The sequence below is a fragment of the Balaenoptera acutorostrata genome, chromosome 20 (assembly GCF_949987535.1).
Source record: "Balaenoptera acutorostrata chromosome 20, mBalAcu1.1, whole genome shotgun sequence".
In the NCBI taxonomy this organism is placed as follows: domain Eukaryota; kingdom Metazoa; phylum Chordata; class Mammalia; order Artiodactyla; family Balaenopteridae; genus Balaenoptera; species Balaenoptera acutorostrata.
Window position 1 is genome coordinate 22,024,383 of NC_080083.1, and position 18,136 is coordinate 22,042,518.

At 47.6% G+C, this 18,136-nt stretch overlaps 1 protein-coding gene and 1 non-coding gene across 7 annotated transcripts in view; one reads left to right on the plus strand and one right to left on the minus strand.

Annotated features, from left to right (window-relative positions):
- The window catches only part of HNF1B (HNF1 homeobox B), a 53,935-nt gene extending 41,845 nt beyond the window's left edge, over positions 1–12,090 (plus strand). For 4 of the 6 annotated variants that reach the window (XM_007190212.3, XM_007190213.2, XM_007190214.3 and 1 more), the window contains exons 8-9: positions 1,748–1,866; positions 11,122–12,090. In XM_007190212.3, the coding sequence (XP_007190274.1) occupies positions 1,748–1,866; positions 11,122–11,142 (140 nt within the window). In that variant the 3' untranslated portion in view covers positions 11,143–12,090. The remainder of the gene's footprint in view (positions 1–1,747; positions 1,867–11,121) is intronic. The other 2 variants (XM_057536895.1, XM_028168548.2) reach the window with 1 other exon arrangement.
- On the minus strand, positions 6,822–6,953 carry LOC114238862 (small nucleolar RNA SNORA72). The gene has a single exon (XR_003624122.2). It is a non-coding gene; the product is annotated as a small nucleolar RNA SNORA72 (small nucleolar RNA).
- Positions 12,091–18,136: the final 6,046 nt, after the last annotated feature.

The window sequence follows — 18,136 nt, forward strand, 5'->3', positions numbered from 1 at the left end:
CCTACCCCCTCCTGAGCCCCAGACCCCCAGTCCTCTGGCCACGTCAGGCTATAGTCCCTGGCCTCCGAGTTTGGGGAGAAATCATGGAAAGGATGGCTTCCCTGCTTCAAGCACAGTTCCCATAGGGACACCAGGGACGTCTCTGGAATAGGGTGATAGCCTTAGGGTCAGACAGACCTAGCTGTCTGATTAAATCCTGGCTCTGAGCCTTACCAGCTAGGTAGCCATTGTTAAGTTCCCTAGCTACTCTCAGCTTCAGTTTCATCCTCATAAAATGGAAATAGTGTTCATGTAGAGTGATTAGGGAAATGAAACAAAAATAGGTATGAACTGTGTTTGGTAAGTGTTAAGAGTTGTAAAAATGCAAGTGATTATTTATTAAGGGACTCCTTAATAGAAGGAGGCAGGGATGGGAAAGAGGATTTCAGTTTCTCCTCCGGCTGCCTCAGGCAGAGCTGTGGGTCTGAGGGAGACCAGCCAAGTTAAGCCTTCTTCTATGCTCAGGGCTCTATCCCCAGGCCTGCGGAGCTGGTTTCTAAGTACCATCTCACATTCCAATCACATTTTCGTGGCTTTAAAAAAATCTGCCACAGCCTGTAGCAGAGTCTGGGACCACAGGTGTACCACTGCCCTTCCGCCCAGGGCCAATATGCTCCCCACTTGCCCCCGCCCCTCACCTGGGCAGGATTCCTCAGTGGCGAGGCCCAGGTATGACAGTCAGAGAGTGGTCACCAGTGACCTGTGGACTGCCATGGCCCAGCTGGCCTGGCTGGCTCTGAAGAGATAGCTCATGGGGCCCCAGACCAGGAAATAACCAGCCTCCTTCCAAGGGAAGGGCAGGCTGAGGCGGCGGGCTGTGACCTTCACCCCCGTTCCCAACTGGAGGACTCCTTGGTAGAACAAGCTGGTCCCTCCCTCAAAGCCAAACATCCACATGCTTTCTGGGTTGGTCACGTGACCTGGAATTTACATGACTCTTATGGATGAACTAGCATGAGTCAAAGGTTCCAGACTTGGTGGACACATACTAGAAAAACAAAAAGTGAGCCACATGGTCCTGTAAGTTTTATTGGAATCTAGTCTCCTTTTGTCCATCAGCCTTCATATTTGTGTGATGTCATGAGGCATTTTAGTGCAAACTGGAACAGCCCAGAATTACACAAGTAATGACATCCGTGTCCATTTACAATTATTAATTAATCTACTGTTGCTAGCACGAGACCTGGTACTTGAGTCATGGCAGAAACAGTAAGCAAACAGGCCAGCTCCTTCATTTTGCCGGCTACTTAGAACTTTTTTTTGCCTTAAGTTCTCAGATGCACCACATGTGCCTAAGGATCACTTGTTGATGCCCAGGAGTCTAATACTTTGTTGAAAGTCAGGGGGAAAGAAGTGCTCCCACCCCAGCAGTGCCATCCACCACTGCATACCAGGCACTGTGCAAAGCTATTGATCTATTTGGTACCAAGTGCTTTAAACACAAACTCTTCTAATCCTACATCATTCCCATTTTAGAGGTGAGGAAACTGAGGCTAACTGAGTTGATTAAGGAGCCAGGATTTAAACGCATGGCCGTTCTTTTTATCACATTGCACTGCCTTGCCAGACATAACCACCACCACCACCTTCCTTTTTTCTGCCTGGGGAAGCAGGAGCAGTGGTGTGGGATGGAGGTGGCGGGGGTCTGTAGCTGTGCTCACGCCTGTGTGATCTACGCCTTGATTTTGTCTTCACTCTGTCTCTCTAGTGTATGCACACAAGCAGGAACCCCCCCAGTATTCCCACACCTCCCGGTTTCCATCTGCAATGGTGGTCACAGATACCAGCAGCATCAGTACGCTCACCAACATGTCTTCCAGTAAACAGGTAATGCCGGCAAGAAGATGCGGGGGGAGGGGAGGGATGACTATGGCTACTCGTGTGCAGAGAGTGTGGCAAGTGTGGACTCAGCCACAAGCGTGATCCTTCTGAGGCTCCCCTGGCACTTGCTAAAGGAATCCCTGAGGTCACAGGGCAAAGAAGATGGGCCACAGCCTGAAGGGGAGGGACTTATTGCTCCCCCCAGCATCCCTAACAAGAGCGCTAGAGTACTGAAGTTTGATCAGTTGCTAGAGACTGGATTACACAGAGCCTATCGGCACTGAGATTGAGTATCTCCAATGGATTGATCAGTGAGCCACGGAAAAGGTATTTCCAAGGAGGGCTCAGAAAGTCAGACCCCCTGTGGAGTTCCATGCTTTGCAAGAGGGATCCCTGAGGATTTCCCACCAATAGAGAAAGTGAACAGTGAGTCCCCAGGCTGATTCACCCAGCCCAGGACCCATGCTGGACCCCCAACGCTGTAAGCTCTAGAGAATGATGCAATTCTGCCAACCCACGGGGACTCCCCAGTAGACAGCCTGGCCTTGCCAGGGACCTGCATTTACTTGGTGTTTTACAGAGAAACTTAGAATCAACTTCCTGGTGCATTGAAAGTGGGGAATCCAGAGGCTTAGTCATCATGTCAGTTGATGACTAATGCCCACCTCCACATAGAGGGGATGGAGAGTAAAGATGACCCATGGTGAGGTGGCAGCTTGGACAGCTGGACTGGAATGAGATGCCGAGAGTTAGAAAACAGGACAAGATGTCTGAACAGAGGTCACAATTCCAGAGTAACACAATAGGACCTTTTAGTAGCTGGGGTCTGTGCAGTGTGGGAACTGTTTGGCCTTTATCGATTGCTAGATAAGTAGGCGACAACCTTGAACTTCATGTCAGACGCTCTCGGCAGGGTTTGGTCCTGTTGATGGTCTTTTTTTCCCTCAAATCACACCTCATCCAGTGCCGTGTGTTTCTGAGCAAGTTCTTTCACGGGCTCAGCCTTCTCTGTTCTTCCTTTGCCCCCATCTCCTCCTGGTCCTGCAACGTCAAACAGGTGGGTTCAATTCCTGGCTTTGCCACTTGCTTGGTGACCTTGACCTCTATGAGCCTTCACTTTCTTCATCTCTAAAACAAGTCATAACGTCTGCTTGTTCTGAGGATTTGATGATGTCACGTAGATTAAGTGCCTGGTACATCTTGGATGCTGAAACACATACAACCTAGGCATCCAGGCTCTGGAATTGGGGGTGCTGGGGAGGGAGAGGTGTGTGGGACCTGCTTTGCTACCCTTCTCTCACCCATTGGAAGATGAAAGGACAGCCCCCATTGCCCTGCCCTTCGACTCCCATGTGATTTCCCACTCTTTGTAGTGAGCAGGGAAAACATTTATCTGTGCTCACAAATCTCAATCAGGGGGGCAGCCAGGCGCAGCAGCCCTGCTTGGGAATACCTTCCCCTTTGAAAGGTTTATCAATCCATCTGCTGCTTGGTCAGCCCTAGATGGGGCTGTGATTAATGATTCCTGTCTTTCCCAAGTTGACTTTGATGCTTGCTTGTTGAAACAAGTCCTCTGAATTCAGGAAATGGTCTCTTAATCAAAATGCTTCGAGATGCTCTCTGAGACGCTGCACCGGCCCCCAGCCGGCTTCTCCCCTCCACCGGACAGAGTGGCCAGCCGACCTTGAAGCCGCACGGACGGCCCTCTAGAACTACTGTGAAGTTGTTTCCGAGTCCCCGCACATTTCAGGAGTCTATGATGGACTCACTTCTAGGATGATAACATTTAGTAAGGATAAAACTTCATCTAGCACTTTACAGTTCACATTGATACTTCTCATGAACATTATCTCACCATTTTCTTTTTTACCAAAACCTCTTAAGAAGTACAAAGAAATGAACTGAGGCTCAGAGATGCAGGGTCACCTGCCCAAAGTCACATAGATGATATTCTGGAGCCAAACTTCCGGACTTTGGTCTTTGATTCTAAACCCTGGACTCTTTCCACTTAAACAATACTTGTCTTCCAATACCCATCTTTTTTTTTTTTTTTTTTTTTTTTAAATGAATGCTTCTCTTTTTTTTTTTTTTTTTTTTTAAGATTTCTTTATTGATTGATTGATTGCTATGTTGGGTCTTCGTTTTTGTGCTATGGCTTTCTCCAGTTGTGGCAAGTGGGGGCCACTCTTCATCGCGGTGCGCGGGCCTCTCACTATTGTGGCCTCTCTTGTTGCGGAGCACAGGCTCCAGACGCGCAGGCTCAGTAGTTGTGGCTCACGGGCCTAGTTGCTCCGCGGCATGTGGGATCTTCCCAGACCAGGGCTCGAACCCGTGTCTCCTGCATTAGCAGGCAGATTCTCAACCACTGCGCCACCAGGGAAGCCCCAATACCCATCTTTAAAACACCCGTGGTAATCGCTGCTCTTGTGGGCTTTAACAGTCAGGAACAAGAGTAAAAATTAAGCCCACATACTGTATTCCAGTCAGGAAACTTTCTTCCTACAAACTACAGGAGAAGAGGAAATAGGAAAGACAGAATGAAGTAAAAAGAGGGTAAAGATGCTGTCTCCTGGCAGCAGAAGGAACCCAAGGTGAAGAAAAGTTGTACAAACTCTGTTCCAAAGGCAAAGGGTCAGAAGTGAGTTCTGGAAGAGAATTGGTGGCAATTCTGCTTTTTTGTTGTTTTAAAGTAGTATTTTCCAAAAAGAGTTTCAAGGCTATTGCTAGGAATCAGGGGCCCAGGGCATGAGGAGAAGATTTGGCATGAGGAGAAGATTCCAAGGTCAAATTTGTTGGGGAAACAGCTGGGCTAAACAGAAATCCCACAGGGCAGGGCATCTCAGAATCTTTCCTGTGCTGATGTGGGCAGTGAATAGAGACCCATCCCGGGCAATGCTGCTTTAGAGGCATCGTAGAATGCTAGGAAAAGCCAACAGGCCTGAGCCAATCCCAGCTCCTTCACCCCTGCTACACGACCTTGGGCAGTTAATTCATGGCTGTGAGACTAAGTTTCTTCATCTCTAAAGGGGAAAATCCCACCTCCCTCTTACAGAATATTCAAAGTGCCTGAAGACCATGCATAGTACAGAGTCACGTGCACAAAGTGATAGCTTCCTCCCTGTTCCTACCCCTTTCTGTCTGTGATCCTTTAGGAGACACCTTCCATGAGCTCCTTCAATATTTAACTCACTGCTTGGTCTGCATGTGATCAAAGGAGGTTCTGACAATAACATTTCTCAGGGTTAGGACCATCTCTCAAGCACATCCTGCCTCTTGGGCTCAGGCTCCAGATCCCTGCTTCCCATTCTCCTGCTGGCACAAGGCTGCCCTCTCACCCACCTCCCAGGAAAAAAGCAAATAGTTCAGGGCCTCTCAAAGCACCCAAGCCCTTTGTGTGTAGCCAAATGCCTGGGCTTTAGTAGATGCTCAGTAAATATGAATGAATGAATGAATGAATGAATGAATGAATTCAGATCTAGCATTTTTTGACTGCCTCCCATTTGCCACACAGCACTCCAGATGCTTGTCCATCTTAATTCCCTGGCTAATCTTCCCACCCATCCTGCAATGTAGAAATTTGTATGCCTGACTTATAGAGCAAAAACCTGAATTTCAAAGATGGGGAAGAATCTGCCCAAATTCACATGATGGTAAATCTGGAATTGGAGTTCCAGACTTTGGTTCTTCTCACTCCACATCCATTAAACAACACTCACCTTCTAAGATCCATTTTTTTAACATTTAATTTTTTTTTTTTTTTTGGCTGTGCCGTGCCACACGGCATGCGGGGATCTTCCCCGACCAGGGATCGAACCCGTGCCTCCTGTGTTGGGAGCATGGAGTCTTAACCACTGGAACGCTAGGGAAGTCCTAAGATCCATTTTTAAAGTACTCATAAAAATGACCCAAGGTTATGCCAGTATAAGGCTAAAGCCAGCATTTGACCTTGAATCTGTCTGATCCCAGTATTTTCTATTGTCAAGACAGACATGCCCCAGGGCCTCGTGGATCATGTTTCGGGAACCTCAGGCTGGAACTTTCTTGCTGGGAATCCTTGGCAGCTACTGCCCTCCGTCCTTTCCAGAGCTTATGCCCCATCCCCGCCTTCTCAACCCTTGGGTGCTGGCGAGTTACCACCTAAGTGGGTCTCTGCCTGAGCCTCCTGCCAAACAACAGCCCGCCAGCCTGGAAACCAGACCACAGCAAGCACCGACCTTGGCTAGAACAAGTGTGGGCAGGCTGTGAGCCGAGTCCTGTTTCCACAACTTCTCTACCCACCGCTCCGCTTCCTAGTTTACATAGAGAGAGGTCAGGAGAGGACCCCCGGAGCGGTCACCCATCAGGGGTGCTGACGAGAAGGAGGTGGGCCGCCTCATCGTCATAAATCCCCTGCAGCTGCCCCCCACCCTCCCGAACCTTCCCCACTGGCAGCGTGGGCTCATGAAGAGCTGATGTGGGCGCGAGGCAGACCCGGGCTCAAGATTCTACCACTGTCTACCTGTGTGACCAAAGGGAAAAGTCTAGCCTCTCTGAACTTCAGTTTCCTCATCTTTAATATGAAGATAACGATTCCTCCTTCGTGGGATCGTTGAAAGGACAGAACGCAATAAAACTTGTAAAGCACTCAGCTTGGCGCTTGGCTGGAAACACCCAGTCCGTGGCAGCTGGGTCAATCTTGGCTTTCCCTGATGGTAACCTTGAGTGTCTCTCGAGCTTAGGAAAGAGGATTTTAAATGGCAAAGGGCATTTATTTCCCCCTGGTGTCCCACTCAAGATAAAAGGCAGAAATCTTTTTTTTTTTTTATTTTACAATTCATTTAATGGCAACGGGTAATCATCAAATTAGCAATGGTTATCCTCAAAAGTTATTACACTAGCTGTGCTACCATTTCTCAAGGTTGATCGGATACCTAGAGTCACAGACATTTCCCACATAAGATTCATCACATAAATCAGACTTGGTTTATCACCAGCATTTATAAAACCAGACCTAGGAAAAGAACTAGGTCTGGGGACACATGCATGGTCTTAATATAGCGAATGTTTAGCCTGCCCTGATTATTACAAAATCAGAACAGCAAGAATATTTGCAGAAAAGGCAGTAATCTTACGTAGTGGGTAAGAGCACAGAATTTTCTGTTCTGAGACCCTGGGCACGTCACTTAAAATCTCTGTAAGCCTCAGTTCCCTCATCTACAAAACTGGAAGTATAATCTTTACTTATAATTAATAGAGCTATAATTAATCTAACTTAATAATAATCTGTACTCACTGTCTCCACTTCCTCACCCCCAATTCTCTTTTTTTTCTTTTTTTTAATTGAGGTATAGTTGGCTTACAATATTCTATACGTTTCAACATAGCGATTCACAATTTTTAAAGGTTATACTCCATTTATAGTTATTATAAAATAATGGCTGTATTCCAATATCTGTGCTGTACAACAGATCCTTGTGGCTTATTTATTTTATTCATAGTAGTTTGTACCTCTTAATCTCCTTTCTTTTTCCACCCACCTTCCCTCTCCGCACTGGTAACCACTGTTCTGTTCTGTATTATCTGTGAACCTGTTACTTTTTTTATTATATTCACTCATTTGTTATATTTTTTAGATTCCACATATAAGTGATATCATACAGTATTTGTTTTTCACTGTCTGACTTCTTTCACTAAGCATAATACCCTCCAAATCCATCCGTGTTGCTGCAAATGGTGAAATTTCATTCTTTTTGATGGCTGAGGAGTACTCCATTGTATCTATACCTCTCTTGAGAACATTCCAGTCTGGCTTTTGTCCCCACGTTCCTGAAACCCCTCTTGGCCAGCTCACTAATACCTCCTTGTCACCAAATCCAGTGGTTATCTCTCAAGCTCTATCCCTGACACAGCCAATCACTCCCTCCTTTTTTCACTTGGATTTTAGGGCATTACCCATTCCTGGTTCTCCTCCTATGGCACTGGCCACTCCTCCTTTCCTTGGCTGGCAGCTCATCTTTGCAACATTTACTTGTCAAAGGGCCCTGGGACTCCTTCTTTGGCCTCTTCTCTTCCATGTTTGTCCCTGGGTGATCTCCAGTACCAGGGCTTCGGATCAAGCGTACACAAAGATGGATCCTATCATTCTGTCTCCAGCACACACCTCTCCCCTGAGGGTCCATTCACAAACCTGATGCATCTTTGGCACATACAGATGCATACCTAACATACCTGACAAGCCTCTCAAAGTGAACCTGCCTAAAATAGCACCTCTTCATTTTGCCCCAATTCCTCCTGACCCAAATTGCTTCCTCCTTGGGCTTCTCCATTTCCAAACATGAAACCAGTTGTTCCAGTGGGATTCCTGAGGGTACCCTTGATCACTTCATACCCCGCACCCCACATCCAGTCCATCAATAAGTTCTGCTAGGGGTCCTTCAAAAGGCATCCTCAGTCTGACCGCTTCTCACCACCCCATCAGTCTTTCGCTCCTGCAGCGGCCCCTAACTTCCCACTTCCAGTCTTGCCCCACAGGCGTGGGTGTGCTTTGTTCACCACACAGCAGCCAGAGTAATCTCTGGAAAAGGGAAATCCATCATGTCGCTCCCCTGTCAAAACTCTCCACTAGCTTCCCGTTGTAACCACACCGAAACAGGGACCTCCAAGGCCCTATGTGGTTAGACCACGGCCCTTTCTCCCTCTGTCACTCAGCTTCAGCTGAACCAGAGCTGAAGCAATCCCACCACAGGACTTCTGCTTCTGCGGTATCTTCTGCCTGGAATATTCTTTAATGCATATCTTTACCTGCGTTCATTTCATTCAGTTCAAACGTCACCACCTCAAAGAGTGGGGGGATCACCTTCCGATCCCCCTCCCTAATTTATTGCCTCTTCCCTCCAGTCACTGAAACCTCTTACCATGCTTATTTTTCTAGAATGTTCATCTCCTCCTACACTTTTATGTTATGCGTTTTGTTTTACTCATTCATTGTTCGAAACCCTCACTAGAATGTAATCTCAGTGGGGATGGGGACAGGGTCTTGTTCACAACTGCACACACACCCAGTGCCTAAAAAAGGGCTAAGCGTATGGAAGGACCTCCAAACCGTGTGAGATGAATGAATGATGATCACCTGCCTCAAAGGCTTGACGTGAGCATTCAATGCCATGATGCGTGTCAAGCCCTTACTTAGCGGTGCAGCCCGGCACACAGTAGGACCTCAATAAATGTCAGCTCTTCCCCATTATGGATCAAATCTTCTTAGGGTGAGGACGTCCTTAACGATCCCCCAGCCACTACAGCCTCCAGACGGGGGCTCTGTAGTCCCTCAGAGGTCCTCGGGCAAGGCCCCCGCGGGGCTGGGTGAGCCGGGCCTCCATTCTGAGGGAGCACAGGGCACCCCTTATCAGATGTTTGTGTTTAGACTCTGAAGGGGGCAAATAACCCTAGTTCCTTTGACAACATTTAGGGCTCTGCCACCATTTTATTATGTGAGCAAACATTTGATAGCTGGGAAGCCCATCCCTAATGACAGGTCATAGAATCTTGCTGGCGTCTCCTTATCTGCTCTTGGTGTTTGCTTTTCTATTGAAACCTGCAAGGTCACAAGCCATTTTCTCTCTCCTCCACCTGAAATCTGAAAATTGGAAAAAAGGCTGATAGTGGGGAGTAAAGAAACTCGAGAGTGGGGGTGGGTGGGAGAAGGAAGAGGAGGCAAAGGGTATCAGAGGACCCTGACCAGGGCCTCAAGAATGAAGAAGGGCCAGAAACCTGTCTCCTCACACGGACGCACAGCTCAGTCCTGCTCTGAGGGGCACTGGAGGGGGAACAGCCCCGGCGGGGGCACCCCGGGCAGCCCAGTGTTAACAAGGACAGTTACACCAAGCACCGTGCGGAGTACTGCACGCAGAGCAGCCCATCTGATCCCCCAACGGCCTTCATCTTATAGGTGGAGAAACCAAGGCTCAGAGGAAGGCGCTTGACCGAGAAGAAAGCTAGTAGAAGGCTCCTAACCTCAGCGTAATAGCAAGAACGTGGGCTGGGAGGTCTCCCAGAACTGGTTTGAATCCCCACACTCTCCTAGTTCTGAAACCTTGGACAATTCACGGGCTCTCTTTGACCTTGTTTTCCTCACCTGTAAAATGGGCATAATGGCAGCCTCATACAAGGCTATGGCTGGGAGCACTGATTAATGAGATAACAGTGGGATAATAGGCCTTTAATAGTAGTGGTAGGTGTGTGTGTGTGTGCGTGCACATGTGTGTGTGTGTGTGTGTGTGTGTGTGTGTGTGTGTGTGTTGGGTGAGGTCTTGAGAAAATAAGCCACTAAGCCGAAGGGCAGAACCTTCCCCTGAGATGACAACAGAGGGGAAAGAGAAGGAGGAGACAGAGAGAGGAGAAAAGGGACTCCCTGGAAGGCAAGGGCGAGCAATGGTGTTCCAAGACAGTTGAGATGAGCAAGGCCCAGGGCTCTGGGAGCAGAGGCCGCCTCGGATGGGGGTCTGGCTGCTCTCAAAGGCTCCTCCATGCTGCGTAGGTCTCCTGCCCCGACCCACCGGGAAGCCTGGCATCAGAGGCCTTCAGCCCTTGTATCCTGATCCTCTGAGCTCTTGTCCTGACAGTAACAAATGTTGTAGAAAGCGCTTTGCAATTCCCCGTGCTTCTTCCCTGATGGATCGTTTGTGAGTACGTGGTGATTTTCTCATGTGCTTTATGGCCTTGTGGCTCAAAATGTATCAACAGCGTCCGCCCAAGCTGGGAGCTGATTAGAAATGCAGGTTCTTAGGCCTACCCCAGGTCCACTGAATCAGAATCTATCAGTACATTTTAACAGGATCTCTGCTACTCATGGGTCCATTACAGTTTGGGAAGGGGTCTAGGGGAATCCCTGCTCTTAGAGGACTTAGGAAGAGACCCTTATTTCCGCCAGAAGCAAGAGCTCCCCATCCAGCTGCCATTGCCACCAAACTGAGCAGTTTATTTATAAACTCACAGGAAGAGGAGCCCAACTTCAGGATAAAGGTCGGCGAGTTATGACTATTTCAAGGTCAGCGGCAATTCACTTCTCTCTTCTGAAGTGGCCAGGGAAGCCGGCACCTAGGTCTTCCTAAAGGGAGCGTGTTTCAGGACCAGCCCTGCGGGACTCAGCAGGCACGGGGTCCCCAGGCCTCCAGCCTCAGCTCTGTGCTGACTGAGTTGGGTCTCAGCTCCCCCAGAGAAGCCAGACTAATGGCCCAGGTCCCAGCAGATGTACACAGCTGAGCTGTCTCTCCTCTCTCTCTGCAGTGTCCTCTCCAAGCCTGGTGATGCCCACACGTCACTTACTTTGTGCACAGCAACAAGGACCCTATTTTCCACACCATCACCCTCCAGGCAGCTGTCGCGGAAAAGCGCAGTGACCTGACAAGCAGCACCTGCGAGAGGTCCCTGCTCACCTGACGTCCTGCCAGCGCCTCGGACAATCCGCTCTGAGAGGCGCGGCCCGGAGCCCAGCTTCCCTTCTATGCAGTATTGTCATGATGCCTCTCCCAAGACGTCAAGCTCTCCTGTCTGGTCTGTCCTAAAGGCGGGAGATGAGAAACCGAGGAAGAGGAAGAGAGAAAGCCGGAGCGTCTACATTATGCTCCTTCATCGAACAAACTGATGTGAAAACTTGAATCTGTTACTGAAATGAGGAGAGGAGGACACGTGCTATTGAACTGAGCCAAACACACTGTAAATATCAGCCACCTCCCTCCCCCCCACCCCCCATCCCGGCTGATCTGGAGATTTCTTTTAAAGAAGTAAATTTGTCCAATGGGTGTAAACTATAAACTACTGTAATTAAGTGCAATTTCCCCTCTACTTCCTCTCCCCTCTGCCCTGTATATAATACTAAAGTGTCTATCAGTTTTCTTCGTAAAGGTCAGAGTTGAATTTTCAAAGTGATTTGCCCCCTCTCTCTTCCCCCACGGAGAAATATCTAAGGTGGAAGTGAAGCCCCTGCCCCCTTCCTTGGGCCCGGGCACACACAGGGACTGTGTATTTTGGACTGTCTGCTAGCTCACCCCAATCTCCTGATGTTAAGACACACCTCTGGATCCCTGGAAGGGCTGAACATAGTGTCAGAGTAATGTCCTCGCTTCCGGTGGGGGTCGGGAATCAGCCAGTACCTCCCCAGGAAACCCCAAGACAGGGACACTGGCTGTTGGATAGCACAAGGAAAAGTCGCCCTTTCCGAAAACCTCCCATTAAAACAATTTATTTTGTCACTGCCCAGAGTCTCATATTTCTGTCTGTCTCTGACTCTTCCCCCTGCCACGGTTCCTCCAAGAACCCCCGGCCCCTGGTCTCCTTGGAATTTTCCACTTACTCCACCAGGCTCGCTGCTGCATGCCCCAGTGTCTTCAGGTTGGCTTTACCACTAAGGTAAGAAAAGTCTGTTCCCCCAGTCAGACTCCAATACCTTTGTCTTTCTGAGACTCATAGGAGTAGACATGGAGCCAACGCTTGGTGACTGTTGGTCACAGGAACAGAGAAAAAGTAGGAAAAGTGGATTCCCCATGGGTAACATTTTCAACCTCCTTGTAAGCATTAACTCCAGCTCTCTTCCCTTAGTCAGGAGAATGGCTCTTGTGGGGATCGCTTCCCAGGCAGGAAGGTGAAAAGCCAAAAGGTGAAAAGCCAGAGGCCTGAACACTCTGCCAGCAGGGACTTTGCCACAGATGATCCAGTGTTGACTCCAGGAAGAAGGAGGCCAGACCTGTCCTCTTTGCCGTCTCCTCTTACGTGCAGCGTAGACCTACCAGCACATGGTTTCTGGCTTCTAGACAGAGCAGTTCCCAAGCTGGGTGTAAACAAGGGCATCATGCCAACGAGGCCTCAAGCAACAGGTTTTTCAAAATCCCAGTGTAGTGGAAGATGTAATTCTTAGTGAGCCGGGCAAATGTACTGAGTGCCCAGGGCAGGGATGGATAGGTTTGGAAACGCTGACCTCCTTTGGCTCCTGGCTCCCCCAGACAATGTAATTTGGGCTAAAGTGGTCAAGAGAAAATTCCTGGTTGTGTTGAAAAGGACTGGGGCCAAGGCCGAGCAGCATGTATCAAGAGAGGCCAAGATTTGCTGTCTCTGGTTGCGATGTCCTATTGGTTGGCTCCTGTGAGTTCCAGGAAGAGGAAGGGAATATAGGTCTCGAGCTCAAGCCTCAACTGAAGCCTTATGTTTGGACTCATGTTGTTTCTGAGACAGCTAGTATCTGCATTTGATAGATTTTAGATCTTGTGTTATTGAAATAACCCTGAGAATCCAGAAGGTCTTAACCATCCAAGAGGCCATCTGGGAGTTGGGGGGTGGGCAGGTAGGGGGAAATGTCTAGGGAGTTTTCTTTACCAAACCCTACGTGATCCAAGACTTGTAGAAGGTGACCCTGACAGCTGAGAACACCTCCCTTCTAAATCAAATCTCCCTTCCCACTGGCTCTAAGAGGGGCAAGGAGGCCCACTGTGTGCGCATTCAGGTGGGTATTACCCACTCTGAAGATTCATTCGCAACTAAAACCTCCCCATACCTTCCTCCAGCACGTTATGGACCAACATTTCTGGGGTCTCTCTTTACACCCTGAGCCCAGGCTAACAGACAGATGGTTCTGTTTTTACCACGACCTGCCTCCGTCTTCTAGGGTGAGATCTGCGGAAGGCAGATTTCATTTTCACATCCGTGGATAAGAAATGAAATGGGTAATGAAAACCTGCCTTAAAATGGATTGACTTGTCCATGCCAAACAGTGGATTATCTCCCCGCAAAGGCAGAAATAACTGGAGTGTTAACTGCTGGATTCAGGTGGATAAGAACACAGTGTAGACAGCCAGGGAACTGAGCTTTTGGGTTGGGGGCAGGTCTTTGATATTCTTTTTGGAGCCAGAATGCCTTGATTAGAATCTCCAACTTCACCACTAAACCCCGTGCTCATTGTCGTCCTACATAACATTGGGTGATAATAGTAGTACCTACTGTATACAGTTGTTGAGGAGTAATTGAGTTCATATACGTTAAACGCTTAGACGTGGGCCTGGTACGTTGTGAGACGTGTGTGTTAGCATCTTCTCATCCCAGAGTGCCTTCCCATGCAGCCTCCTGGACTTGGTTGATCTTTCCAGACACCCTCATCACCAGTGTGATGCTTGGTAAAGAAGACTGCCAATCACTGGTGAAATGATTTTGCTCACGTCTATGGTATATGACCAATCAAGCAGTGATCCAAGGATGAGTCAGGAAGGAGAGGTCTGAGGAGAGAGGAAAGGCTTGACTGGGGAGTCTGTGTCCTTAGGGAAAGAAGAAGGTAAAATGTGGTGATGTGTGGGAGGGCCACAGAGAGCCAGGAGGCTGGGACTAAAGGTGGCTTCATGTCCCTAAAGGTTGGGGATGGGGCGGTCATGGAGGAGGAATAGAGGGAGTGAGGAAGGGGGTGGGTCAGGAAGAGGCAGGAGTGAACTTCTTCCCAAGCACGATCAGGGCTGATGCGTCCCCTTTGAATGAGGAAGTAATTCAAATAAATGCCATTGAAATCTGTTCTGGAAAATAGGAGATTGCCAGTAATGGACCACACAGTGGCATATAACAAATCCATGTTTTTTAATACTTTAAACACATCCCAGTTGTATCAAACAGACTGAATATTCACGAGAAGTTGCAATCAGTTAAACCAAATGCCTATAAAGCCCCTCCCTGTCTCCCTCCCTCCCTTTCTTTCTCTGTCTCTGTCTCCCTGTCTCTCTGTCTCTGTCTCTCTTTCGTACAGAGGTCATTCCAGCTGGGCAAATACTAGATTGTCAGCCAAGATTTATAACATGACAGCATTTTATAAATGAATCTTTGGGGCATGCAGGGCTTCACACACACCTGGATGACCATATTTTTCCTGGTGTATATAAAATGGTATCTGCATGTATATAGAGGAAATACTTTCTAAGGAAGAATGAGCAGAACAAACATGAGGGGGGACAACATCAAAAGCAGGAATCCTCAGAGTGGGTTTCATGTAGTCTGCATATGTATAAATATGTTTATTCCAACAGATGACCTGAAATTTCCTCTCCATTTCCACACATTTAATTTTCTCACCAGATACATACTGTTATAGCCCCCAAAGGCAGGTTTCCTTCCTGTGCCCAACTGTCCAGACATCCTTAATAAATCAATTATCTTAAATGATTCCCAATTAATTATGAAAGAGATAAAAAGATAAAGCTAGGGTTTTTTTCTTTTTTTTTTTTTTTTGGCTTCGCTGCATGGCATGCAAGATCTTAATTCCCTGACCAGGGATTGAACCCATGCCCCCTGCAGTGGAAGCGTGGAGTCGTAACCACTGGACTGCCAGGGAAGTCCAAAGCTAGTTTTCAAAAGACAAAAAAAAAAAAAAAAAAAAATCGCACTATAAGGAAAGCATGCCTGATTTCCTGAGCCAGAAGGCCTTAGCCTTCTGTATATCCCTTTGCTTTTGGAAATATCATCTAGTCCAAAATAATATTTCCCATTTATTTATTCAAGAAATACTTACTGACACCTACTGTGTGCCAGGCGCCATTGTTCTAGACACTGAAGATACATCAGTGAATCAAACAGATAAAAATCCTTGCCCTCGTGAGCTTTACATTCTGGTTAAGGAGATGGGTAGTAAGTGTGTGAATGTGTGTATGTGCATGTCAGATGATTTTTTTAAATCTATGAAAAATTCGGCAGGAAGGCTAGAGTAGCTATAGAGCTGAGTGAGTGGGGGTGTGGGAGTCAGGGTGTGAGCAGAGTGCTGGGAGGTGATGACACATGACAAGGACCTTGTCACCATTATAAGGACTGCTATAAGCTACTGGAAGGACTTTTATTCTGAGGGAGCTAGAGGCCATCAGAAAGTTGTGAGCAGAGCAGGGGCAAGACCTGGCTTACGCTTTAACAGAATCCCTCTGACTGCTGAGTTGTAGGGAGGCGCCAAAAGTGACGGCAAAAAGACCATCAGGAAGCCGTTGCATCATCAGAGCCTGAGACCAGGGGGTGGTGGTGGAGGTGAGGAGAGGCTGTCTGATCGTGGATGTGGTTTTAAAGGGAGAGGATTTGAAGGCACCAGGGTTTCCTGATAGTTTAGATGCGACATCAAAGAGGATTCCAAGGTCTGAGGCCTGGACAAATCAGGAAATAGAAATTGATGTTATAGAAAATAGAAAACAATATTACCTGGTCAAAGACTCTATCTCAGGCATCTTGTAAAGTGGTACTTTAGGAAGCATCTGGGTAGTATGTCATGCTGTGATGTCTGCTGTTATCATGTCCCTGATATGATGTCAGGACTCTCCAGGTGGCAGTAACCTGACATTTGATCATTCATCCAACAAATGTTTATTGAGTGCTTACTATGTGCTACATACACTTCCAGGTATGGAAAGAAAAGCAGTTTAAAAGATGTTACTCTTCCCATGGAGCTTACATTCAGCTGGGAGGGAGCCAACAATAATGAAATAAACAAATATACAGTATGCCAGGTACTGATTGACAGGTAATGGAAAGAAACACAAAGCCAAGAGAGGGGATGGGAGCTGGGAAGGAGGTGGATTCATTTTTGTAGGGGGATCCCCTTGCTTTCCAAGGTGGGATTTCTTGGGGGCATCCTGACTAAAAAGAGAATGCATTTCTTTTTTTTTTTTTAATTGAAGTATAGTTGACTTACAATGTTGTGTTAATGTCCAGTGAAGTGATTCAGTTATATATACATTTTTTTTTGTATTCTTTTCCATTGTGGTTTATCATCAGATACTGAATATAGTTCTCTGTGCTATGCAGTCGGGCCTTGTTGTTTATCCATTCTGTATATAAAAGCTGACGTCTGCTGACCCCAACCTCCCACTCCATCCCTCCCCCAACCCCCTCCCCCTTGACAACCAGAAGTCTATTCTCTATGTCCGTGAGTCTGTTTCTGTTTCGTAGATAGGTTCATTTTTGTCATATTTTAGATTCCACATATGAGTGTACCATATGGTATTTGTCTTTCTCTTTCTGACTTACTTCACTTAGTATGATAATCTCTAGTTGCATCCATGTTGCTGCAAATGGCATTGTTTCATTCTTTTTATGGCTGAGTAGTATTCCATTGTATATATGTACCACATCTTCTTTATCCATTTGTCTGTCAATGGACATTTAGGTTGTTTCCATGTCTTGTCTACTGTGAATAGTGCTGCTATGAACATAGGGGTGCGTGTATCTTTTTGGATTCGAGTTTTGTCTGGATATATGCTCAGGAGTGGGATTGCTGGATCATACAGTAATTCTATTTTTAGTTTTAAAAGAGAGTGTATTTCTGAATCACCTACACTGGTGGTCAAAGACTTGTTCTCCCTGCTGCCTCCTTCTGTAGAAGACTGTATTAGTTTCCCGTGGCTGCTATAACAAATTTCCACAAGCTCAGTGGCTGAAAACACCAGAAATATATACTCTCACAGTTCTGGGGGCCAGAAGTCCAAAGTCAGTATCACTGAGCCCAAGCCAGGGGTCAGCAGGGCCACACTCCCTCCGCAGGTTATAGGGAAGGTTCCTTGCATCCTCCAGCTCCTGGTGGCTTCCAGGTTCCCTAGCTTGTGGCCACATCACTCCAATCCCTGCCCCCCTGGTGTCATTGCCTTCTCTCCTGTGTCAAATCTCCCTCTTCTTCCTCCTCATAAGGATCCATGTCATTGCATTTAGGGCCCACCCAGATTATCCAGGATATTCTTCCTTCATCACATCTGCAAAGCCTCTTTCCTTTTTTTTTTATAAGTTTGTCCTGACCACTTTAACTAGGGTCTGGCTTTTTTTTTTTTTTTTAATTTATTTATTCATCTATTCACTTTTGGCTGTGTTGGGTCCTCGCTGCTGTGCATGGGCCCCCTCCAGTCATGGCAAGTGGGGGCCACTCCTCATCGCGGTGCACGGGCCCCTCACCATCGCAGCCTCTCTTGTTGCAGAGCACGGGCTCCAGACGCGCAGGCTCAGCAGTTGTGGCCCACGGGCCCAGCCGCTCCGCGGCATGCGGGATTCTCCCAGACCAGGGCTCGAACCCGTGTCCCCCGCACTGGCAGGCAGACTCTCAACCACTGCGCCACCAGGGAAGCCCCTCTTTCCTTTTAACGTAATGGTTGACAGCTTCCAAGGATTCAGACCTGCTATCTTTGGGGGTCGTTATGCAGCCTAATACAGACTTTACCACAAACCCAGAAAAGAGAACTGAAGGTGATAGTTTCTTTGGCATAACTTTTTCAATGATAATTCATGATTATTTTTGTAAAATAGGTTGCCTTGC